The 25,247-nt window shown below is 42.7% G+C and overlaps 2 protein-coding genes across 2 annotated transcripts in view; one reads left to right on the forward strand and one right to left on the reverse strand.

The window, feature by feature from the left end:
* Nucleotides 1-3,946, reverse strand: part of tmem131 (transmembrane protein 131) — a gene marked incomplete at its 5' end in the record, with an annotated part of 44,533 nt that extends 40,587 nt beyond the window's left edge. The window contains one exon of the mRNA XM_080535972.1: nucleotides 3,871-3,946. Coding sequence (XP_080392098.1) covers nucleotides 3,871-3,946 — 76 coding nt within the window. The remainder of the gene's footprint in view (nucleotides 1-3,870) is intronic.
* A 1,818-nt stretch (nucleotides 3,947-5,764) lies between these two features.
* LOC308161895 (von Willebrand factor A domain-containing protein 3B-like) overlaps nucleotides 5,765-25,247 on the forward strand; it is a gene marked incomplete at both ends in the record, with an annotated part of 32,134 nt that continues 12,651 nt past the window's right edge. Inside the window, 24 exons of the mRNA XM_080535973.1 lie at nucleotides 5,765-5,864; nucleotides 6,142-6,230; nucleotides 6,340-6,590; nucleotides 7,265-7,421; nucleotides 7,814-7,983; nucleotides 9,426-9,508; nucleotides 9,729-9,839; nucleotides 10,442-10,614; nucleotides 11,038-11,192; nucleotides 11,574-11,712; nucleotides 12,250-12,381; nucleotides 13,065-13,163; nucleotides 13,928-14,110; nucleotides 14,894-15,024; nucleotides 15,423-15,571; nucleotides 15,746-15,877; nucleotides 16,515-16,575; nucleotides 16,925-17,081; nucleotides 19,407-19,528; nucleotides 19,905-19,955; nucleotides 20,303-20,495; nucleotides 21,714-21,798; nucleotides 21,924-22,048; nucleotides 22,633-22,761. Coding sequence (XP_080392099.1) covers nucleotides 5,765-5,864; nucleotides 6,142-6,230; nucleotides 6,340-6,590; nucleotides 7,265-7,421; nucleotides 7,814-7,983; nucleotides 9,426-9,508; nucleotides 9,729-9,839; nucleotides 10,442-10,614; nucleotides 11,038-11,192; nucleotides 11,574-11,712; nucleotides 12,250-12,381; nucleotides 13,065-13,163; nucleotides 13,928-14,110; nucleotides 14,894-15,024; nucleotides 15,423-15,571; nucleotides 15,746-15,877; nucleotides 16,515-16,575; nucleotides 16,925-17,081; nucleotides 19,407-19,528; nucleotides 19,905-19,955; nucleotides 20,303-20,495; nucleotides 21,714-21,798; nucleotides 21,924-22,048; nucleotides 22,633-22,761 — 3,177 coding nt within the window. The remainder of the gene's footprint in view (nucleotides 5,865-6,141; nucleotides 6,231-6,339; nucleotides 6,591-7,264; nucleotides 7,422-7,813; nucleotides 7,984-9,425; nucleotides 9,509-9,728; nucleotides 9,840-10,441; nucleotides 10,615-11,037; nucleotides 11,193-11,573; nucleotides 11,713-12,249; nucleotides 12,382-13,064; nucleotides 13,164-13,927; nucleotides 14,111-14,893; nucleotides 15,025-15,422; nucleotides 15,572-15,745; nucleotides 15,878-16,514; nucleotides 16,576-16,924; nucleotides 17,082-19,406; nucleotides 19,529-19,904; nucleotides 19,956-20,302; nucleotides 20,496-21,713; nucleotides 21,799-21,923; nucleotides 22,049-22,632; nucleotides 22,762-25,247) is intronic.

Raw genomic sequence — 25,247 nt, forward strand, 5'->3', positions numbered from 1 at the left:
ATGTAGTGATGACATGAGGACTCCGGAATGACACTGGATATAGAACACATCCTCAAGATTCCAACAGGATTCCACTAAGTGCATGGGGCTGAAATAACAACCATACGACGTGTGGGTGTTTGAGAGCCAAACACTTTTCATCGTCACACATTTAGGCTTGATTATCGCAGTTACGCATTACTAGTCTTAGGCTAAACACAGAGACAGGTACTTAGGCTGAATAGGTACATTTTACAAATGGAAGAAGACATTACATTTGACTACATTCATATGTAAATTAAACCAGATTTTGTCACTGACTTTCAGGATCGAGCCTATAGATTCCTTGCTAGTTGCTACCAAAAAAAGTTGAAAGTTCTCATTCGAGTTAAATCATTTACCTAACCTGTTAATCAGGCACTCTCAATAGAAACAATGTACTATTATAATAGTACATGTATATGACCTGGTACAAAAGAATGTTTAGTACATAGCCTAACCCATTTATGAAACTTGACTGTAATGACATATGTTTGACAAATCGTGCACATCAGCATGCACTATGTTCTCTTTCAGCAGAGGCTGTGGTTAGTGCCATGTGCTTAGGTCAGCGAAACCCACAAACTGCCTGTATACGGCATCCGCCTCGCAGCCACCTCAGAGAGCTGCAATATCTCAACAAACTTGGAGGTGTGATTATTATTATTATCAAAGCCCCATCCTAACAGAATACTGTAAATCACTTTCTGTTGCATTCCGTTCCATAAAATATTGTAAAAATCACAATGTTATGTCTGCCATGGTTCATTTAAAGAACGTCTAGTCAAGACTCAGTCATCTTGAAGACGTGGCTCTGTTAAGAAGAACAAGATCTTATCACAACTAGGCTAAGCCCAGACTTGCACCAGAAGAATACCTGATAATACATAACGCCTCACAGACTTGGGTTCTCCTATGGTTTAACAGTTTGTATGGCTTATTCATAACAGTGACTGATAATGAACGAACAACACATAGGCCTAAAACCTTCCCTTCAATTCTAAAACAGCAGCAGAACAACTAAATATAGGCTATAAGAACATATCCACATGCCTCCGTTTGGATATTAAAATTGACACCAAAACATTTGCTTTGTTTCCCTCGCTCCTCCTAAGTTTTAAGTTTCAGGTTTAAGTTTAAATCTTGTAGTGGAATTGAAGGTTGAATATCTTTGAACTTTGTTAAAGTAGGCTAAATCATTGCATATATCAAGTGTATGGATGCTTTACAGAAGCATAGGAATGTAGCCTAATGAGAGACAGTCAGTCAGTATGAACTCAGAGCAGATTGGCTACTGACGAGAACATTTTTGCTTTCTACATTAGAAATAGTAAGGTTGGTATTTCTACCATTGCAGTCCTGTAAAGGGTTAGGGTTAGGATAGGATAGGATAAGTTAGGATAGGGTTCTGCACAACAGAACTGGACACAACTTGGGCCTCGATCACAAACACAAACTCTGCATTTAACAACTAGGCCTAATGAATTGCCCTAAACACAAAAAACAGTGTGAAGAAGAGAGACTCATCTCAAAAAGCACAATAAATCATGTTTCTCGATTGTTAACATTACCGACTATCGATTAAGGAAATGTCTTAAAATGTGCAACCCCACTGACAAGCATGTTTGTTGTTGAGCAGAGGTAACGTGCGTCTGATCAGACAGACAGGGTCTCTTGTAGCCTCAACTCCTGTCCTTCTGACCATCATCCACCTCCATTACACTGAGGACACACTGAGATGTCACACACATGCCTCATCATCACATTATACAACATTCTCTGAATGCTCACACACTAAACACACTGATCCATGTCACCTATAATACTGTAGTGTGTCGCAGCAGGGGTAACCCTTCAGTTTACAGCCTGCTATTGTGCAGGACAGGTACTTATATAGAAAGAACTGGGTAAAAAAAACACTTGCTGTTTCTTTAAGATTCACAACTCAAGTGTCTCCATGTGCCATTTAGTACCATGTAGTTACCCAGCTGTGCTGAACGCATTGAGGTATGTACCAGAAAGTACCCCTTGTTACCACGGCTTCTAGTAAATACCAGATAACTCAGACAGGGCTGTGTAATAAAGGGTTAGCAGCACAGCGGCCAGTTTGGTTCCTCTGTACTGTGTACTGGGCATCGTTGCTGGTGTAATCCTGGGATTAAGGCACACACAGTGACAGTGATGAGGGCAAGGATCACACCCCTTTCTTTCCTGGTGCATAGCTGTGAGCTAAGGATGCACCTGGCTGTGGTCCATGGAAGATACTAACCTACAGAACATACATAGTCTTGGGGTTGTAGCCAATGTGTTCTGCCAATAGAATGCCAATTCTGTTTTTGCACCTTCAGAAGAACCACTACAATTTCATTGTATAGGCAACTGTACAAGGACAATAAAGTATATTCTATTCTATTCTATGTGATAGAAATTAAAGCAAATAAGGGAGAAAGGAAAGTGACTTTCCAAGCATAGACTCAGACATGGTCTCAGGGCTGTTGATGTTTCACATCAAGACAATATGTTTTAAATAAGCATTATACTGATCCAATAATGCTTTATTTACTTAACACACACTGCCAGATAGATCAACCCTCATCTAACAGCACTTTCTCTGCCCTGTCCACCGGGTAATCATCCTGCTTCTTTGGCAGAAAGAAACATGCTCAAAGAAGATCTGATCTGACTAAGAAAATGTCAATAAACGCCAAACAGCAAAGAGTGCAGTCCTTAGCTATGTTCTCCTTTAAGCTGGCCAACGTGTCGCTTGCCTTCGATGCTATCATCTTAGCAGCTAGAGGTTAACTATGTATCTTAGCAATATCTTGCCAGTTCCTTTACGCCTGTATATTGGGCGATATAGCTTAGCTAGTTAGCATAAAAGAAAGCAAGCCAATATATCTAGCTAGTAGTAGATAGTTAGTAAACTAACAACATGGCTAAGAAGCAAGCTTGTTTCCCCCCCAGACACCAGCTAACTTGCTAGCTACCTTAGTTAGCATAAGCAAGGTACAGCTTGTTCATTCCAAGTGACACCGTGAGAGTTGAGCTCAAATGTCTGACAACATTGCAGAAGCTAAACAAATCGTGACGTTAGAATTATAAGGTTCTATCTCCATTTTTGATTATGTCAAAATGTAGTTTTTTTTACATAATCTGATCCATTAGGTGTTTATTAATGCCTGTGTGGTGTTATTTTTTAAAATGTTGACATTTTGGAGTTAGTAATTAATAAAACACAAAGGTTCCATCTCACAAAACATAATGGAATGTAAAAACGTTGACGCTCAATATCTCTGTTAAGTTTTAGAACGTTAGAATTTGAACATTTTGAGCTCGCGACATGTTTCGTTCTTTAGCCACCTGAGAGCTTTTCCACAAAGCCTGGCGGCTGAGAGCTCGAGCGATATATAATATATAATATTGTGGGCTGACAATTAACAGTTATTCACTTCAATTACTGAGGTAAAGAGAGAGTCTGTGTGTCAGTGACAACTACTAGCATTTTGCTACTTTGAGGGGGTCGGACTAATCCCTGGAACGAAAACAGTTCGTGGCACGTTCGTATCTAAATGTGTAAGACTATACACTTCCCATACGTTCATAAACGACGAGCAGACTTCATAGAAACACATTATGTTTATATTATTATTATTGTTATATTATAACATTATGATAACACAACGTTCCGCGGAACTGGAAACGGAACGTTCGCTTTCATCCCAGCGATTAGACCGACCCTATTTTGACGTGAACGGCTAGCAAGCAACTAGCTAAAAACTACACAAAAAAACTACAACTCGGTTAGCGCTGTGTTACACGACAAGAATATAAATAATAATAACAGTTACAAACCTTGTTTGTTCCCCTGCGCCTCCGTGTGAACGAAAGCAATAAATAAGACGCGCAGGACTCCATAGAGGCAGGACATGTTTGTGACTGAGGCTGAGAGAAGTGAAGTCTGCTGAGGGCTGGCCATGCTGGTGTCTGTGTGTCTGTCTGTCACTCTGTCACTCTGTCACTCTGCCTGTCTGTCTGTCTGTCTGTCTGTCAGGACATGTTTGTGACTGTGGCTGAGAGAAGTGAAGTCTGCTGAGGGCTGGCCATGCTGGTGTCTGTGTGTCTGTCTGTCTGTCTGTCTGCTGGCTCTCTGCCTGTCTGTCTGTCTGTGTGTCTGTCTGTCTGCTGAGGGCTGGCCATGCTGGTGTCTGTGTGTCTGTCTGTCACTCACTCTGCCTGCCTGCCTGTCTGTGTGTCTGTCTGTCTGTCACTCACTCTGCCTCTCTGCCTGTCTGTGTGTCTGTCTGTGTGTGTGTGAACCTGTCTGTCTGTCTGTGTGTCACTCTGCCAATGCTGCCTGTCTGTGTGTCTGTCTGTGTGTCTGCCTGACCTCTCTGCCTGTCTGTCTGTCTGTCTGTCTGTCACTCTGCCATGCTGCCTGTCTGTGTGTCTGTCTGTGTGTGTGTGTGTGTGTGTGTGTGTGTGTGTGTGTGTGTGTCTGTCTGTGTGTGTGTCTGTCTGTCTGTCTGTCACTCTGCCATGCTGCCTGTCTGTGTGTCTGTCTGTGTGTGTGTGTGTGTGTGTGTGTGTGTGTGTGTGTGTGTGTGTCTGTCTGTCTGTCTGTGTGTGTGTGTGTGTGTGTGTGTGTGTGTCTGTCTGTCTGTCTGTGTGTCTGTCTGTCTGTGTGTCTGTCTGTCTGTCTCTCTGCCTGTCTGTCTGTCTGTCTCTCTGCCTGTCTGTCTGTCTGTCTCTCTGTCTCTCTGCCTGTCTGTCTGTCTGTCTGTCTGTCTCTCTGCCTGTCTGTCTCTCTGTCTGTCTGTCTGTCTGTCTGTCTGCCTGTCTCTCTCTGCCTGTCTGTCTGCCTGTCTGTCTGTCTCTCTGTCTCTCTGTCTGTCTGTCTGTCTGTCAGCCTGTCTGTCTGTCTGTAATATATATGAACTAATTGGGGGTGGACATTCATGGAAAAAATGAAAACATTTAAACCTATTGTTGATAGCAAATTCCCTTGATTATTATCTTGATTGCCCAAGCATCTATTCTGCATTATCAGCCATATCTACAGTATTACCCGATGAAATTCTCTCAGTGTGTGTGTGTGTGTGTGTGTGTGTGTGTGTGTGTGTGTGTGTGTGTGTGTGTGTGTGTGTGTGTGTGTGTGTGTGTGTGTGTGTAAGAGAGAGAGAGAAAGGAGGGGAGGGGGTGTGTGGAGGGGGTGTGTGCAGGGCAGCTATTGAGATGATTGGCCAAAGCTTAGCAACTTCACTGTTACTAATGTCAACAGATACACCTAGTTGGAGCGTACACTATTCTAAAGCTTCTTCAAAAACAAAGTAAGTAAAGTCATTTCTGTTACTCAGACTCCTGCAAACACAACGTTGCAACGTTCTGGTCGTTTTATGTTACTAATAAAGTATTGATATAAAAAAAAAAAAATGTAAAAAGGATGAATTTCTGCGAGTATGTAACTGTCGAGTATAAAACTAATTATAGAAAGGACTTGCTCTGTGCGTTGTTGAGAATCTTGTCAGCATGCATTTCTCTTAAATTTCTCCCATATACTCCACTGGAATGCCTCAACCCAATTTAACTTTAGACCTATGCTTCTAGCTAGGCCTATCACATCCTCTTAGAAGTCCAAATAGTTGGGGGTGGAGGGTGGTTGAGGTTTGGGTGATGGTCAATCAGGCTTTTAAAGGATTTGCCTACAAGCAGGTGTCTGTCTGGCTGCATGGAGCAAGTGGAAAAGATGATGTCGTCATCGCCTGTGTGGTTGAGGACTCATGGACTAAAGCAAAGCAAGCTCACCCTCTCTCAGATTATTGTGCAAATCAGCTTCAGGCACAGTGAAGGTAACACACACACACACGCACACGCACGCACACACACACACACACACACACGCACATGCACACACACACACACACACACACACACATACACACACACACACACACACACACACACACACACACACACACACACACATGCAAACAAAAGCAGACACAGACCTTGTGGAGAAAAGCAGCCCCAAGTATGTACTGTTGGTGTTTGCTCCTGTTGTTCTTATGGGAATTGTTAAACCTGTATTCAGCAAACTCACTTCTGTGTTTACCATTGCTTCCCCAGATTATGTCCGATCTCTTAGAAGGTCTGTGTCCTCTCAGTACGCAGAGGGTCTGTTTTCACAATTCTCTAAGGATGGGTCTGATTATAACGTATGTACACTATTATATTCATGAATTACATTACACAATATTATTATATTTCTGAATGTAAGTGACACTGCCTGATCACATGTTGCTTGTTGTGTCGGTTTGGCCAAAGCTGACAGCTACGCCACAGCAACTGCAGGAGCTGTGCTGTAGGTTAGAGGAGAAGGTGAAGCTGTATCGCCAGAGGATGACCTGGCTGACCACAGGCAGCAGGCAGCTCTTCGGGGTGATCCAGGAGCACTCTGTCGCCTTGGTTCTGGATTTTGGAAGAGTGTCGAGGCCTCAGTACCAACTGAGCATAGAGGCTTTGTGTCGTGTCATCAGAGAGCAGGTGTCACAGATCTCCAAGATTAACCTGTTCCGGTGAGAAAGATTAGCATTGCCAAATGAATGAAATGAAATTCACTGTTCAGAATACATTCATTTTAAGTTAAAACATTAACGTTGATAGATTTACTCTTTAATTGACTTTAATTGTGAACGCATAGTGTAACGTACTGCGTTACTACACAGGTATATGACAGAATGTAATACCAATTAATGAGCTTAGAATGATAAGGTTCTATCTCCGTTTAGAATGATAAGGTTCTATCTCCGTTTAGAATGATAAGGTTCTATCTCCCTTTAGAATGATACGGTTCTATCTACGTTTAGAATGATAAGGTTCTATCTCCGTTTAGAATGATAAGGTTCTATCTCCGTTTAGAATGATAAGGTTCTATCTCCGTTTAGAATGATAAGGTTCTATCTCCGTTTAGAATGATAAGGTTCTATCTCCGTTTAGAATGATAAGGTTCTATCTCCGTTTAGGGCAGTTCAGAGATATTGAGCGTCAAAGTTTTTACATTCCATTATGTTTTGTGAGATGGAACCTTTGTATTTTATGAATTACTAACTAAAACATTTCAACATTTTAAAGATAACACCACACAGGCATTAATAAACACCTAATGGATCAGATTATGTAAAAAACTCAATTTTGACCAAAAATGGAGATAGAACCTTATAATTCTAACGTCACAAATTCTTCTCCACAGTTCTGGTGCCTCTGTGGAGGCGTGGAGGGAGGTGGGGGTGACCACCTCCGAGGGGAACCTCAAATCTGCTGAGGAGTGGCTGCTTGGGTTGGCACAGGAGCAGTCCTCCCAAGTCACCACTGCTGACGCGCTGCTGAAAGCCATGGAGGACGCCACGGTGAGAATCAACACGTTCACAATGTGTTATGTTATGTCAATTATGTACCTCTTCCTCTGGCATAGGCCTATAGTATAGCAAACAAACTCTCTCTGTTCAGTCAAACACCTACTGCATTTGTTTCCCACTGTAGAAAAGTAGAAAAGTAACAAACATGGTTCTATGCAATGATAACCAGTTTTTGTCTATGTGTTACGGTACATGTGGGAATACGGTACATGTGGGAAAATTAGGGTTAGGGTTAGGTGCTAGGGTGCTACGGTTAGGGTTAGGGGTAGGGTTAGGGTTAGGGTTAGGGTTAGACATGCCAGCATGTACCAAGTCGACGTAGCACCTAACCCTAACCCTAGTTTTCCCACATGTACCGTAACATATGTTCCACTTCCTTGCAGATTGAAGCAGTCTACTTGTTTTCTGTCGGGGATTTCCAAGAAAATGTGACAGATGTTCTGAGAAACAGACTGTTGGGGAAGATGTGCCCAATCCACACCGTGTCGTTCAATACCAACGATGAAAGAACCCAGCTGGCCTTAAAAGACTTATCACACCTCACTGCTGGCAGGTAAGACACCCAACTCTACCAGAAGAAGATTAGGCCTTGTTTCTATGGGTTCCTTACCCGCAGGCTTCCTTAGCAGCTTAAGTGTGCTTGAGCTAAATGGACTGCACTTACTGTATATAGCGCCTTTATCCAACGCGCTTTACAACGGCCTCTCATTCACCCATTCACCCATTCACACACACATTCACACACCAATGGCGGCAAGCTACCTTGCAAGGCGCCGGCCTGCTCACTGGGAGCAATTTGGGGTTCAGTGTCTTGCCCAAGGACACTTCGACATGTGGCCAGCCGGGGCTCGAACCGCCGATCTGCCAACGTTGCGATCATTAGACGGCAGCTCTACCTCCTGCGCCACAGCCGCCCCCGAGGTTATATATTTTGTTTGAGTATGAAAGAGAAACCGTCCATCATATCAGGGCAGAATATTAACAAAATGTCTGTGTGATTGGTTCCATATTGTATACCAATGACTAGAGACTGGGTTTGTATACTTACCTGGCAGGGGAGTTACCTGGATCATGAAGGAGGGTCACCCAGAGCGAGGCTTGGCCTATGCTGACCGCTGCAAATTCCCCAAATGTGGGAATCTCGATTGCATAATTTGTGGTAGCGGGGGACTGCGTTCACACTCTCCCTTGATCTTCTTTTGGAGGTCCAGGGGTGTCTGTCGGGGGTTGACCCTGTGCAATAGAGCCTAGAGCTTGGCTCTCCTTAAGAGTGTATTGTGATGGTGGCCTGGGGTGGTCCAGTGGTCTAGCACCACAGTCTACAGTGCACACATATGCCCATGAATCCGGCCCATACCCTGCTGACATGCCCTCTCTCTCTCCCTTCTTCTCCTTACTTTCCTGTCTGTCTTCACTGTATCTGTCCAATAAATATGAGTGGGACTGACCCACTCAGAAAAAATAACAAGAGTGTGCTGTGATGTGCTGTGTGTGTACTGTCCCAGGAGTGTACTGTGATGTGCTGTGTGTGTGTGTTGTCTCGGTGGAGGTGCAAGTTATTATATTCGTAAGGGAGTTATCATTTATGTGGTGTCCCTGCATGTATTTGAACGCATGACTCTCCCATCGTCTTTGAGTGTTTGATGTATATTTAATAACAATGCATCATCAACCAATCTACCAACTCAATAGTGTCAGTTTCTCACATTTCCTCAAAGTCAATACCGGTCAGCCAATTAGGTTCTTGGCATTGACTCTGTATTTCTTGTTGTGCATCTCTAGAGATTCATGGGAGAGAGCAGAGCTCCGGCTAAAAGCATCCTGCCTGAATAAGATGAACTCTTTGATGTACTGCTTAACCACAAGGGCAGCCACCTCATTAATCAAACCTGAGAAGATCATTAACGTCAGCTCTGAATGTTAAGGGAAAGTCACAGAGCACAACGAGAGAGGGTGATGTACCAGAATATTAGTGTCTCTCTCTCTATCCGGTAGGTTCCATGCCTTTGCAGAGAGGCACTCTAACAGAGATGAGTCATCACACTCCGCCAAGCAGCCTATCGACGGTGTCCTCCCAGGTACCACCTCTCTCCTGTACGCCATGGCAGCATGGCGACTTTCTACTATCATCAAATTGTTTTTCCAAGGTTACAATGTATTACTGCCATGTGATTAATTGCAATTCATTATTGACCCTAACGCTAATAACAATAATAGAATGAGATGAGAATAATTACAGTAAGTACAGTACTCATCAAATACAGTGCTGTAGCACTAATGCACATGTGTGTGTGTCAGGTGGGATAGGAGAGGATGTGTACTTGGTCTGGTGGGAGATGGAGGAGGCGCTGAGGACCAGGGACGTGCTTCGGGACATCCAGAGACAGACCTCCCCTCCACAACACTCTGGTAGGAGCCCAACAGTCATTACAACTCTATCCTCATCAAACGTATGACACAGCATGCTTGACAGTGGTGTAGTCTACGTGATACGCAGGACTACGCCGTATACCCACTAGGAAAGGCCAAGGATTTCCATATACCCACTTAAAAATGTGCAAGGATATGTAATGGCGTTTTGTGACAGAACTTTCACACTTTCATTCATACAATTCACCCCGTCTGTGTTACGAAGCACTTGACTTTTGGACCATTGGGACTGACTATAGCGTCATATACCATCGATGGGGGGAAATGCGACATGAAATATGTCAAAATGCAGCACTATCATGCACAGATCAGCCTTATAACATGTAATGTTAGATATATATATAACGTTAGACAGGGAGCGCAGATTTATTTTGATGGCGTTCCAAAATGAGCGATATGAGGCTGGGAGGGAAAAATCACAATATACCCACTAGAAAACACTAGACTACACCACTGACTAGAAGCTACTGTATATAGACGTTGAGTTTGACTGTGGGGGAGTCATTACTTAATGAGAGATCACAGCCCAGAAGTTCTATAATTCCTTTTCCCGATGTGAACAACAGACCCTCCGTGTCCAGAGGTCTGTGTGTCTGACGACTGCCTCAGCTCCAGGGCCTGGCTGTCCAGGTTCGGACTGAACGCTCAGCGACTGGCCATGTATGATGCTCTGGCTGACTGTGCCTTCCGCCACTCTGATGGTGTTGTGGATATCAAATGCAAGCCCAGGGATGAGACCACACAATCAGATGCTGTGAGTGACTAATACTACGTGCGCTTAGAATTATAAGGTTCTATCTCCATTTTGGTCAAAATTTTGTTTTTTACATAATCTGATCCATTAGGTTTTAGTTTATTAATGCCTGTGTGGTGTTATTTTTAAAATGTTGATTTTTTTTAGTTAGTATTTAATAAAATACGAAGGTTCCATCTCACAAAACATAATGGAATGTAAAAACCTTGACGCTCAATATCTCTGAACTGCCCTAAACGGAGATAGAACCTTATCATTCTAAACGGAGATAGAACCTTATCATTCTAAGATCACGACTAGTGTTCATGTATCTGTAATTATAGTTTTTTTTTTGTATCATTGTTATCATTTGGGCTGGGTGTTCCTCTCCATGTTCTTCTTGGAAATGTATGTTTAGTAATATGTTTATGAATCGCTTTGAAGGGGACGAGAAAGAGACTGGTCAACGCTAAGTACTGCCAAGGGTTCGCTCACATGAAATGGAGGGACGACTCTCTCGTTCACGTTTACGTCACTGCGGAGAAGTGCCAATGGTACGAGGAGAGGATGAGGATGGTCTTCAAAACCGTGAGGAAGAGGTAATACATAGTTCTTTGTAGAAAGAGGAGTAGCTTCACTCGTAGCAGTTAAAACTTTGATTAAAGAGTGGTTCTGGTCCACTCTTATTGCCTCATAGCTCAGTATCATGTCACTGTAGTGGACTCCTTCAAACTAGCCCTCAAAACCCATCTGTTCACCAAGGCCTTTGGCCCCTAGTCAATATTTCAGTTTTGCTTTGTTTGTTTTCTGTTTTGTCTTGTCTGATCATTTCCCTTAGAATTGTAAAGCGTCCTTGGGTTTTTTGAAAGGCGCTATAGAAATTAAAGTTGTTATTATTATTATTATTATTATTATTATTATTATTATTATTATTATTATTATTATTATTATTATTATTATTACCGTACTGTTGGTGTCAGGTTGGAGTGGCTGAGGAGTGGAAGCAGGGAGATGTTTGGGAACGTTCTAGAAGACCAGGTTTACTTCCTCATTGATACGTCTGAGTCCATGAGAGAGCAGCTGCCTCACCTCAAAGACAAGATACACCAACTCATACAGGTTTGCATCCATTTGACTTCATCCCTACCGTAAGTGGAACATAATTGCAGAACAAAGAACAGACCTCCTACTGATACAAGTTAGCAGAGTCGACTCAACCTATTATGGGGCCCTAAGCGAAATAATTCACCCACCTTGCACCCGCACCCGTACCTGCACCCCTACCCGCACCCCTATCCGCACCCCTATCCGCACCCCTACCTGCACCCACACCCTCACCTCCTGCCCCACTGCAGCAACAAGTGTATTCGAAAAGAAATATTAGCAAAAGACTAATGTCATAAAAACAAGACATCATAGGAATAATAGGAAACTGTGTAGTAGGCCTACATTATAGAAAATAAATGGAATAAACAATTAAATAGAATAACATTATATAAAAGGCTGACTTATTAAAAGCATGGCTAAAGAAAAGTATTTATTTTAATACAAAAATGTATTTCAATAGGGGCCCCCTGTATAGCAAGAGTCTGTTCTGTGAATATTGGTCTTCATTTGATTCGATCAATGATCATTCCTGTTCTCTGACTCATACAGGAACAACTTTGCCACAAGGCCAAAATCAATTTTGTGGAATTTGGGTCTCGGGTGATGTTGTGGAGGAACAGACTCACAGAGGCGAATGCTGGAAGCCTGGAGAGCGCTTGGAGATGGGTCCAAAGGCTACAGGTGTGTGACATCAGGCTGTAGAACGCAGACCACCATTGTAAATCTTCTAAACGTGACGTTAGAATTATAAGGTTCTATCTCCATTTTTGTCAAAATTGAGTTTTTTTACATAATCTGATCCATTAGGTGTTTATTAATGCCTGTGTGGTGTTATTTTTTTTAAATGTTGACATTTTTGAGTTAGTAATTAATAAAATACAAAGGTTCCATCTCACAGAACATAATGGAATGTAAAAACCTTGACGCTCAATGGGCCGGTTTCACAGACAAGGCTTAAGCCTAATCCTAGACTAAAAAACATCTTCAATGGAGATTTTACATTGAAAGTGTGATTTAGTCCAGGACTAGGCTTAAGCCTTGTCTCTGAAACCGGCCCAATATCTCTGAACTGCCCTAAACGGAGATAGAACCTTATCATTCTAAACTCATGTAAAGCCTTGTGATATGTGATATGCACGCTGCTTATGGCTGTAGTAATGTGTGGGGGGAAAAAAATGCCTGTTGTCACATTTATCAAATGGATGTTTTTTCTGGAAAGGTTGGGTTGGGTTGGGAATGTTGCGTGGACGGTGTTTGAGATCCATGGGATTGATAAGGGGTTGGTTAACGGTGTGCGGTGATGAATCCTGTCATCATGTGATGTATATGCCTCTAAATCTCTTGGCTACACATTTCGTCCCTAGGCTGGGGGCTCAACCAACACTTTGGGAGCGTTGGGTCAAGCCTTGACAGACCATGACACACACGCTGTTTACCTGCTGACTGATGGCAGACCTGACCAGGTACAGACTGATCTTTTTTTATTTTTAAATACATTTTTTATTTGATGAGATTCATGAGTGAAGCAGAGTTTGACGTCACAAATGCCCACCCACCCCCACAATGACAACAGACAGGGAGAAGGGAAAAAGCATAAAAATACCCAAGAAATACAAAAACAAAATAGTCAAAAAGAAGGCATACAAAAGAAGATGTCAAGAAGAAGGTTTTTCCTTCTATCAACGGCCCCGGGCCTGAGCTGGATTACTCTTCCTGCTACGACTGGTGGACTGATGATTCACTTGCTTAGTCAAATGTATTGATTGTAAGTCGCTTTGGAATAAGGCGTCTGCTAAATGCCATAAATGTAAATGTAAATGTAAAATAGAAAAGAGAAAAAAACAACAATAGCAAAAGGAAGAAACTAAAAACAAACAGCAACACATATAACAGAACTAGTACAGTATTATTGACAATTAAATGAGTAAAAGTAAAATAAAGGTTAACAATCTCTACTTCAGCTTGTGTGTATTTCGCCATAGAGGTAAAGAGTGAATTGATCTTGAAGGATCTTATCTAACAAGACGTATCTTATGTAAGGTTCACAGATCAGGTTTTGTAGACGAAAGGTCAAATGACACTTGTTTTTTTCACTGCAGGTTTAATTAATTAATTATCTCCAGAGCGGACAGCTGAACTGAAAGTAGCACTAATGGTTTATTAATGGTAAATGGTAAACAGTTGGACATTTGATAACCTGTGTCACACACTCTCACACATCTCTCAGCCAATCAGAACCATCATGGAGCAGGTGAGACAGTGGGGTTCCGTACCGGTACACGCCATCTCCTTCAACTGTGACGACGAGGAGGCCAACACCTTCCTGTGTGACCTGGCCAGAGAAACACACGGAAGGTTCCACTGTTACCACCCAAACACCCAGGACCCCTCTGTTCTCCGGCCCTATGAGGTCAGCCAAGCCAATGGACATGTTGAAATCTAACCGTTAATGTATTCGGTTGTTAAGTCTGACGTCAAACGTGACGTTTGAGCAATTTCCGGGTCCAAACCAAAAATACCCTGCACCAGAGTACCAGTGTACTAAAGCACCAGAGTACCAGTGTACTAAAGCACCAGAGTACCAGTGTACTAAAGCACCAGAGTACCAGTGTACTACAGCACCAGAGTACCAGTGTACTAAAGCACCAGAGTACCAGTGTACTAAAGCACCAGAGTACCAGTGTACTAAAGCACCAGAGTACCAGTGTACTAAAGCACCAGAGTACCAGTGTACTAAAGCACCAGAGTACCAGTGTACTAAAGCACCAGAGTACCAGTGTACTAAAGCACCAGAGTACCAGCGTACTAAAGCACCAGAGTACCAGTGTACTAAAGCACCAGAGTACCAGTGTACTTAAGCACCAGAGTACCAGTGCACTACAGCGGTAGAATGACAGTTCAATTGTTTTTTAGACTCAGATCTATTCATACAACAAGGGACACGGCACTTTCCCGTTTTTCCCACATTGTCAGCGTCTTTGAGCCTCGGAAAAGCTCTATACAAATATAATGAAATATTATTAAAAGGCATTTCAAAGAGATCGCCTCAGCCAACGTTGGACCCGGAAACACGTCACGATTTAACAGCTCCATTGTATGTTGGTCGGTGTCATATGACTGTAGTCTAAAGTAGGAAAGTACAGTATGAGACAGTTAGTTCTTCTTTAAAAACCCACCTGTCTTTCCCATTTAGAGTGAGGAAATCCGTCTTTTGAAATCAGAGATTGAGAGAGGAGAGAAGGACCTGGAGAGTGTTCTGAGACTGCGTGCAGAGTGTGTCCTGTTAGATGTCTTCCACCACGGAGACAGAAACAGAATCAATAGGTGAGCTTTTGTCATTGTTCCTCGTTTGATGCCAGATTCCATCAAGCTTCAGGTTTGATATTTCGTGACGTTAGAGTTATAAGGTTCTGTCTCCATTTTTGGTCAAAATTTAGTTTTTTTTACATAATCTGATCCATTAGGTGTTTATTAATGCCTGTGTGGTGTTATTTTTAAAATGTTGACATTTTTTTGTTAGTAATTAATATAATACAAAGGTTCCATCTCACAGAACATAATGGAATGTAAAAACTTTGACGCTCAATATCTCTGAACTGCCCTAAACGGAGATAGAACCTTATCATTCTAAACGGAGATAGAACCTTATCATTCTAAACGAAGATAGAACCTTATCATTCTAAGCTCACGATTTGACTGTGTTCTCCTCTACCTCTCTCTAGAGAAAGGCCATGTCAGGGGCCTCACAGTGCCGCTGTCCTGCAGAACGGTCCACAGCGTTTGCCGGGCCCTGAGAGACCTCAGTCACTGCAGGGAAGTCCTATCAGACCAAGTCTGAAACAGCGCCAGTCCAACTCTCTAAGACACGCAGGTCAGTGGACTTAATGAGCAATCATCACACACATTGTTCAACCATGATGGAAACTGTAGAATTTTCAGATTTCAGTTGCAGAATTCCTTTACTTCCTTTCCAAACTTTAGTGTCTATGTATGTGCAAGTGTTTGATATATGTAACATTTGCAGTCTTCTGTTAAATGCTTAAAGGAAATACAAACGCCAGTCTGCTGAAGCTCCTGACCAGCGGTGTGACTGACAAGGACCCCGTCAACTGGATGCTGTCAGAGACCCAGGCACTTCTCCAGATGAACACTGAAAAACAAAACTATGTCCTCCAAAGTGAGTGTGGAGTATAGATATTGTTAAACACAGGGGCGGCTTTGGTGCCGGAGGTAGAGCCGCCGTCTAATGATCACAAGGTTGGCAGATCGGCGGTTTGAGCCCCGGCTGGCCACATGTCGAAGTGTCCTTGGGCAAGACACTGAACCCCAAAATTGCTCCCAGTGAGCGGGCCGGCGCCTTGCATGGCAGCTTGCCGCCATTGGTGTGTGAATGGGTGAATGAGAGGCCGTTGTAAAGCGCTTTGGATAAAGGCGCTATATAAGTCAGTCCAAACACAGTCTACCACTGAACAGAAGAGGGGGGTATACTGACACCCAACTAATCTCCCATGTCTGGAAACCTTTTTCATTTTCATGTCAAAGAGTAAGACATATCAGACAGGTCTATTATTATAGTCTAATTACGTCCTACAATCAGGAAGCTATTCAAGAGCTCATAATTAATACCAATCAAAGGCCACTGCCTCTAAAAACTCACTGTTGGTGCGCTGAGGAGGGAGGGATTATGTTCAGTTACCAGTCCTCTGATCTATTGAATGATAATGACTCATAATCTCATAAACGGCTGGATGGAGTGTAGTTTAGTTGATAACATGGTTACCTTCTCTTATTTCCCTATTTTGTTCTGATTCAAGAGTTAGGGTTAACCCCTGCAGAGGACAACCCAAAGAAACAGAACAAGAGAAAACCAAATGAGTGAGTAATGCTGAAAAGCCTATTTTGAAAAAATGATATTACTGGAACAAATACCCAATCGTGAGCTTAGAATGATAAGGTTCTATCTCCGTTTAGAATGATAAGGTTCTATCTCCGTTTAGGGCAGTTCAGAGATATTGAGCATCAAAGTTTTTACATTCCATTATGTTTTGTGAGATGGAACCAACATTTTAAAAATAACACCACACAGGCATTAATAAACACATAATGGATCAGATTATGTAAAAAACTAAATTTTGACCAAAAATGGAGATAGAACCTTATAATTCTAACGCCACGAAATGCATCTTGGATGGGTCTCAACCATTCTTGTTGTGTGTGTCATCAGGTCAGTGAATATGTCTTCTGCACGATGGCTCAGGACAAATAGCCTGGTAGCCAGGAGACTGACCATCCTGGATGCGTTGGCCTCTACAGCCATCAGCCACAGGCCCAAACACATCCCTCTGCTGGAGAAACACGTCTACTCCAAAGTGTTTGATGAGGTACGTGATTGCCTGATTGACTGGTTGATGACTTGTGGATCTTGTAACTGAAATCATTGTACCATTACATTTACATTTTTGGCATTAAGCAGACGCCTTATTCCAAAGCGACTTACAATCAATACATTTGACTAAGCAAGTGAATCATCAATCCACCAGGCGTATCAGGCAGAGTAATCTAGCTCAGGCCCGGGGCCATTGGCAGTCTCAGTGATAGAAGGAAAATGTTATTATTATTATTATTATTATTATTATTATTATTATTATTACTTTTATATATATTTATGGACACTGGAGAACAGAGAGACAGTACAAGGGGGGCAGTAGAAGTCTTGGGGGACACAGTAAAAGGGGAAAAGCGGAAGTCTCAGGAGACACAGTGCTGGGGGGTAGTGGATGTCTCAGGAGGAGCAGTTAAGGTGTACCATGTGTTCATTTATGAGCCTTTTGTCTGATCTGTGGTGCAACTCCTGATCCCTGAACAAACCTGGACAGAGCTATTTATATCTGAGACAACTTGTGACTGCATGTTTGCATGCATGTGCTCAGGAACATTTTGTCACAGCAAATCAGCCAGTAGAACATAATATACTTGGATGCAGTTCCTCATACGTCCTACAGAGGGCAGTGATGTAATACATTCGGCTGTGTGTGTAGGAAAATGGACAGAAGTTTTTATGGAATTGGAACTTTATGGAATTGGAACTTTATGGAATTAGAATTATATGTTTTCAGTCATATTACTGTCCATGTACAGTACACTGCTATAACTTAAGATCAGATTATATATATATTCTTTATCACAATACTAAGTGTTAATTTTGGTATTGTACTAAAGTAGGAACTTATCCATATGGAGAATCCATATGCATGTTGTTGATTAACATGGTTAGTAGGGGGTAGTGGTGGCCTAGTGGATAGTGAGTTGGACGTGTAGTGGATAGTGAGTTGGACTTGTGATCGGAAGGTTGTGAGTTCAAATCCCGCCTGAAGCCACACCACTACTAGTGTGCCCTTGAGTAAGGCACTTAGCCCTCAGTTACTCCAGGGGGAATGTCCCTGTAATTCGTAATTGTAAATCGCTTTGGATTAAAAGCGTCTGCTAAATGGCAAAATTAATATTATTAATTATTATGATTAACAGTTATTGTTGTTAACTGTTAACTGTTGTTGATTAACATGATTAACAGTTATTAACAGTTATTAACAGTTATTCAACTGTCAGGCGTTTGCTGTGGCTTTATTTTCCTTCCTTTTCCCAATAGCCCTTTATATGGTGGTGTAAGAGGGGCTGCAATATTGCACCATTCCACTTTGAATGGTTCTCATTTAAATGCAACGTTATTGTTATTAGACCTATCTGTAGCCTCTCCCTCCGCCTGGACACAAATTAGACATTTGTAACAAGTGCTGTGAACAAACAGCCCTGCATTCCCAACAATACACAAGTACCTTCCATGCTGATTACAGCCAAGCGTGGGTTCAGATGTAACAGCAGCACTCTAGGCCCGATGGTTTGGGAATAGAGAATACAAAAGATGTTACCATGGCAACATGACCGCATGAGGTGCATTTCTGTAGTGCCTAGGGTTATTGTACACACAATAGTAGAGGTAGATGACTCACAGATGGGTATAATGAATGAATGAATGAATGAATGGTCTTTATTGTCATTGCTATAGTACAGGTACCAAACAACGAAATTTAGGAGGGGTGGCTCCCCCGGTGCTAGGAAACAAAAAAAAAACAACAAAAAACACAAGAAGGGAAGGAGCTGGTTTACATAAATAAATAAAGGCTATGTACACTATCCACTATACTATACTGTACAGATAGACGACTAGGGTTGTCATATTGCACATAGTGTTATTGCACATTCATTTGAAGTGTCGCAGTTTGCAGGCTAGAAATGTACATATTTGTGCCTCAGCACTACACCTGATTTTTTTCAGTCCAGCAGCTGCCATCAATCCGTCCAGACTGTCCAGGGCCCAGAACCTAGGTCTTTGCTGTGTTCACACACACACACACACACACACACACACACACACACACACACACATGATTAGAACAGTGTGTGTACACTGTTCTAATCAGCTACTGATTTGGGGACAACTGCTGAAGCGTAATAACAGCAGAGGATAGAACTGCCACATTTAACTTTTACAAGCACTCGAGTGGAGAGAGAGACTGCTGATTGGCTGATGTCCACGTCCTTTCATAATAATTTAGAGGACGACACAATGTTACCAATTACAGTAATGATTCATCATAAATAAACTAATCAAATGTCACATGTCTGGGTCTGTTGTGACATCCTTGCAGGTTCTTCCGCTGGTCCACGTCAGTGGTGGTCGTACCCGACGCCTGACTCTGGTCAACCCCGCTGCCGTGAACCTGGAGGGCTACAAGACCAACCTGCAGAAGGCCCTGTGTTCTTATGAAAGGTCAACGTCTTAAAGTGAATGTTTAGGTCGAATCGTGACGTTAGAATTATAAGGTTCTATCTCCATTTTTGGTCAAAATTGATTTTTTTACATAATCTGATCTATTAAGTGTTTATTAATGCCTGTGTGGTGTTATTTTTAAAATGTTGACATTTCTTAGTTAGTAATTCATAAAATACAAAGGTTCCATCTCACGAAACATAATGGAATGTAAAAACTTTGACGCTCAATATCTCTGAACTGCCCTAAACGGAGATAGAACCTTAGAATTCTAAACTCACGGAATGTTCTGATCTACAGTATTACTGCAGTATCAATATGGTCCAGATCTTTTTGTTAAACTCAGATTCATATATTCTTGATGCTCCATCCTCAGGCGCCTGAATAGGATAGTATGGAGAGCGCTGACTCAAGATGAGAGAGACAAGTGAGTACATCATCTGTGTTTACTTTCTTTACACATAGAGAGGTCAATAAGACACCTAACATACCCAATATTGACACTCTCACCACTTTCAAATCCAGTCTTAAAACACACCTTTTCACAATGGCTTACTTGGTTTGATCTCCTGTATTTAGTTTGTTGTTATATCTGATTTTGTTGCTTTTATCTCATTTTGCTTTGTTGATTTTAATGTTTTGATATGTGGTTTTAAACTGCCTTGAGAGCCTTGAAAGGCGACCATAAATAACATTTATTATTAAGACTTGAAAAGCTCTGTTTGGTGGATGAAGTTAAGAGCTTACAGTTTGTCACCCTGGTGTGTTGTGGAGGTTCGGCAGGGAGCCTGTGGCTTTCAAGGATCACAGGGAACCCCTGCGGCAGGCGTTGGAGCGTCTGGGCTGGCCTGTGCACCAGGAGGACGTGGATCTGCTGGAAGACCAGATCCAGATGGGACTCTCCTTCCTCCAACAGGCCTCAGACCTGCAGCAGGCTGCCAAACAGACAGCAAGGAAAACCCACACAGTAAGTAGTAAGTAAGTAAGTAAGTAAAATGTATTTATACAGCACCTTTCCCAGACCCAAGGGTCACAAAGTGCTTTACATAACAAGGAGGAAACACAAATAAAACATAATGCAAGATCGAAAGCCACAGCAGGTTAAAACAGGCAAAACAAGTGAAAATAGAAACAAGTAACAGACAACAGGTGTACAACAGCATCAGCAGGACACAGAGAGACAGGCCCTTGGGGATATCCAAAAGCCTGTCTATACAACACAGTCTTTAGCTGCTTTTTAAAAACCTCGACCGAGCCAGTTGATCTAAGATCCAAGGGCAGAGCATTCCAGAGCCTGGGAGCCACGGGTTGGAATGCTCCATCACCCTGGGTCTTCAGTCTGGCACGGGGGACAACCAACAAACCTGAGAGGACCTGAGAGACCTACTGGGGAAGGTAGTGTCAGTGGAATAAGTATTGAAAAGTACCCGCTAGTTTTTCCACATTGCAATACTGTTTGTTGATCATCATTGTGTATCTTTTTGAAATGGTAAGGGTTAGGTTAAGGTCAGTTAACTGGGTAAACGATAAAGCAGAATGAATGGAACGGGATGACATACTAATGTTGACTGAGGGCAATGGCAATAGTCTGTAGTCTGCAAGGGAGGAAAGACTGTCTTGATTATTTGCCTCTCTCTGTCTGACATTGAAAGCCATTCAACAAAGAGGTGGTTGAAAATCCAATCACTCTTCAGCTGCTATGTAATCAGCGTACGACGCACGCAGTGTATTATGAAAGCCTCTATTAAAGGGGGCCACACACTTGCATGCACACACACACTCACACACGCACACACACACACACACACACACACACACACACACTCACACACACGCACGCACGCACGCACACACACACACACACACACACACACACACACACACTGTTCTAATCAGCTACTGATTTGGGACGACTGCCGAAGCGTAATAACAGCATAGGGTAGAACTGCCACATTTAACTTTTACAGCACTCGAGTGGAGAGAGACTGCTGATTGGCTGATGTCCACGTCCTTTCATAACTTAGAGGACGACACAATGTTACCAATTACAGTAACGATTCATCATAAATAGCTAATCAAATGTCACAAGCCCCCCCCCCCCCTCCACAAAGCCTTTTCACTTATCGTATGTCTGCATACTTAGGACTCAAAAAGCCAAACTGAGAGTACATCCTCCGAAACCCAGAGGAAGTCTCTCAGGAAACCTCTCGACACTCTGAGGGGTCAAAGGGTCGTCGCCAGGGCAGAGGCTGATGGATGCTACTACAACGGTGAGTAACCTACCTTTCTCCCTAACCCATGAAACAGGATTAATGTAGCAGTAACATCTATCATTTACTCTATGACTTCCCCTGTCTCTTTTGTAATGTCCTTCTGTGGCTGTTCTGTTCTGTAGGTACAGTGAGGAAGCGGCTTAACGGTAGAAGAGTGATGGTAGACTTCACCAGTGGACGCTCTGAGGTCCTCCCTCAGGGGTCTGTCCTCACCGTGGGCGGGGCCCAGCCATGTCCTCCACTGACAGTGAGAGTCTGATGAGAATTGTCTCTCCATTAAAAGAACATTAAACGACTCTGTACATATATACTGTATAAACAGACAACAACACACACAACGATACAATATTACCCCCTATGTACACACAATACACTACTAATGCCTTCTAAAAATACACACTCACACACACACACACACACACACACAAACACTATATAAAACACACACACACACACACACACACACACACACTATATATAAAATGCACACACACACACACACACTATATAAAACACACACACACACACTATATAAAACACATAAACACACACACACACACACATACACACATATACTACCTTCGGCACACTCAACAACACACTACCTCCCTCTCACACAACAATACAACACTGCCCTTATAATATTATATTGGTGCAACAAGAGAACAGATGCTGCCTAGTAGGTTGTTTATCTCCCCTATCATCCTCCATTATCATCTGTTTCATAGACACAGAGATGTTGTATTAGTCCTGGTACAATACATGCTTCAGAGATGCAGCTAAAGAGGTCCTCCTGTTCGCCTCTCTCTCTCTCTCTCTCTCTTTCCTCAGGTGGGGGATTTCGTGCTCGTGGCGATCGCAGGTGATCGCTGCTTTGTCCCCGGGGTTGTCATAGCAACCCCTCGTCGTCTGGAGCCCGCTGATAAATTGTTTTCCGTCCTCAAATACAACAATGAGAAGGTAACAGGGAGTCACGGCCAGCAGAGCAGAACTCATCTGGACGAGAGGGTTCACAGGGGCGCCAAGGGAGCACTTGTCATTCATCAGACACACATCAGATAACATCATGTGACTCTGTGGATCTGGAGATTATGTGACACACTTGATGACATGATGTGATCATTGTAGCATTTCATTTGGCTTAGTTGTATTATGATTGGTTTGGTTAGGATGTTGTGGTTGGATGTGGCATATCGTGACGTTTAGAATGATAAGGTTCTATCTCCGTTTAGGGCAGTTCAGAGATATTGAGCGTCAACGTTTTTACATACCATTATGTTTTGTGAGATGGAACCTTTGTATTTTATTAATTACTAACAAAAAAATGTCAACATTTAAAAAAAAAAAACACCACACAGGCATTAATAAACACCTAATGGATCAGATTATGTAAAAAAACTCAATTTTGACCAAAAATGATCATGAGAGAGAACCTTATAATTCTAACGTCACGATATGCATGTTCGTTGTGGTCTGCCCTGTCGTGCAGGTGCACTGTCAGAGGTGCAAGATGATGAAGATAAGCCAGAGCAGGTACTCTCTGACATGTCTGGACCTGAGACGACGACACCTGTCGGAGCAGACACCAACGTAAGCAGAGATTTACAACAGAATGGGCGATATGCTTATGTTCAAATCGGTCAACAGTCATATCTCATCCATTTAGCATACATGACACTCAAGTTATAAATTCATACATTTAGTATTGCAATGTCGTGAGCCTAGAATGATAAGGTTCTATCTCCGTTTAGGGTAGTTCAGAGATATTGAGAGTCAAAGTTTTTACATTCCATTATGTTTTGTGAGATGGAACCTTTGTATTTTATTAATTACTAACTCAAAAATGTCAACATTTTTAAAATAACACCACACAGGCATTAATAAACACCTAATGGATCAGATTATGTAAAAAACTAAATTTTGACAAAAATTGAGATAGAACCTTATAATTCTAATGTCACAATGTTTCAGTGACCATATTTTGAAATGCAGTTGTATTGTTCTGCTAGAAGACCTCAGCAGGCTAAAGGGCAGTCGAGGAGGGGACGTGTCTCACAGTCAGACGCACGCCCGCTGAGGACAAAAACAAACAACCACAGAGAGGACGTGACACTGGAGGGAGACCAGGACCACCCCCTGTACACGGCAGGTCAGCCCCCCCCCCTCCCAACAGCCTCACACAGGCTGTTGTTTCTGGTCTTAAACAACTTGTTTGGAATAGATCACCACGTGAAACTTCTGAGTTCTAAGACTGTTTATTAAACAGGAAGGATTGTTACAGAAACACAGTGAAAGTAGCTGATTGGCTGGCTGAAGGCTGCAGTGGAGAGAGAGAGAGGTTGCTGGAGTGTGAGAGACTGATTTTCAGAGGTGTCCCCCTCCTATTTGTAAACAGTCATATGCAAATACAGTTTCAAATGATAGCCTATCACATTTACTGTAGGGATGACCCAGGTGTGAAAAGTAAGAAGACCCACATATGATGTCATTCAGGTTAAAGGTCAGGGGGGGAGTCACAGACCACAAGAAAGACATCTTGGAATGACCATGTGACCTTAAACGGTCTGTCTGTCTGTCCGTCTGCATGCCTTCCTGTCTGTCTGTTTGTCTGTCTGTGTGCCTGTCTGTCTGTCTCTGTCTGCCTGTCTGTCTCGCTGTCTCTATTATTATTATTATTATTATTATTGTGATATAGATGGACATGGTTTTTTTCCCTGTGGATTCTATGACAGGCAATCATCTGACCTCACAATAGGAATCCAGGAGGAAGATTCCAAGTGACAAACAAAGACACTGAATTCCTTGTGTGGAGTTCTAATTCCACTCAGTACCTTGGAACTCTTAAAAGGGTCGTAAAAAATCCCCCTCATAGCCAGGAGAATCTGAAGGCAGATCCATACATTCTATACAGTTTATGTGTGTATGTGTGTGTCAAAATAAACTACAGGGCCATACACCTTTAAAGCCACACCACAGAGCTAGGTACGGCATCCTCCTCCTCCCCCGACAGCTACACTACACTAGGGTCACCCTTTCCTTTCACCCCTCCATCCAGCTAGACAAGCTGTTTACTCTCAGAGTGGTGCAGGTTAGCATCCCAGCCGTAGAGGCTACAGCATACATTAGGTGATCTATCCCTGGCTACTGCCACTACTGGCCATTAAGACAAGCTATCCTTAGCAAACCCGTCCGCCATTAAGGTGAGATGAGCAGGATTAACATGGGGGGGTGGGTGGGGGTGGGGGTGGGGGGGTGTGGGTGTGGGTGGGGGGGGGTTCTGGTCAAGGCTTTCCTTCCTCTCCCCTGTTAATAGCACAGTCATCGTGGCTCAGGTGTGCTGTAATGTGATCAGGAGAGCATTACCTCAGGTCTTAAAGGTGAAAGGTGTTGTGTGTGTGTGTGTGTCTGTCAGTCTGTCTGTGCCTGTTTCTGTTTTGTACCTGTGT

This window comes from Nansenia antarctica (genome assembly GCF_963989245.1).
Source record: "Nansenia antarctica genome assembly, chromosome: 7".
In the NCBI taxonomy this organism is placed as follows: Eukaryota; Metazoa; Chordata; class Actinopteri; order Argentiniformes; family Microstomatidae; genus Nansenia; species Nansenia antarctica.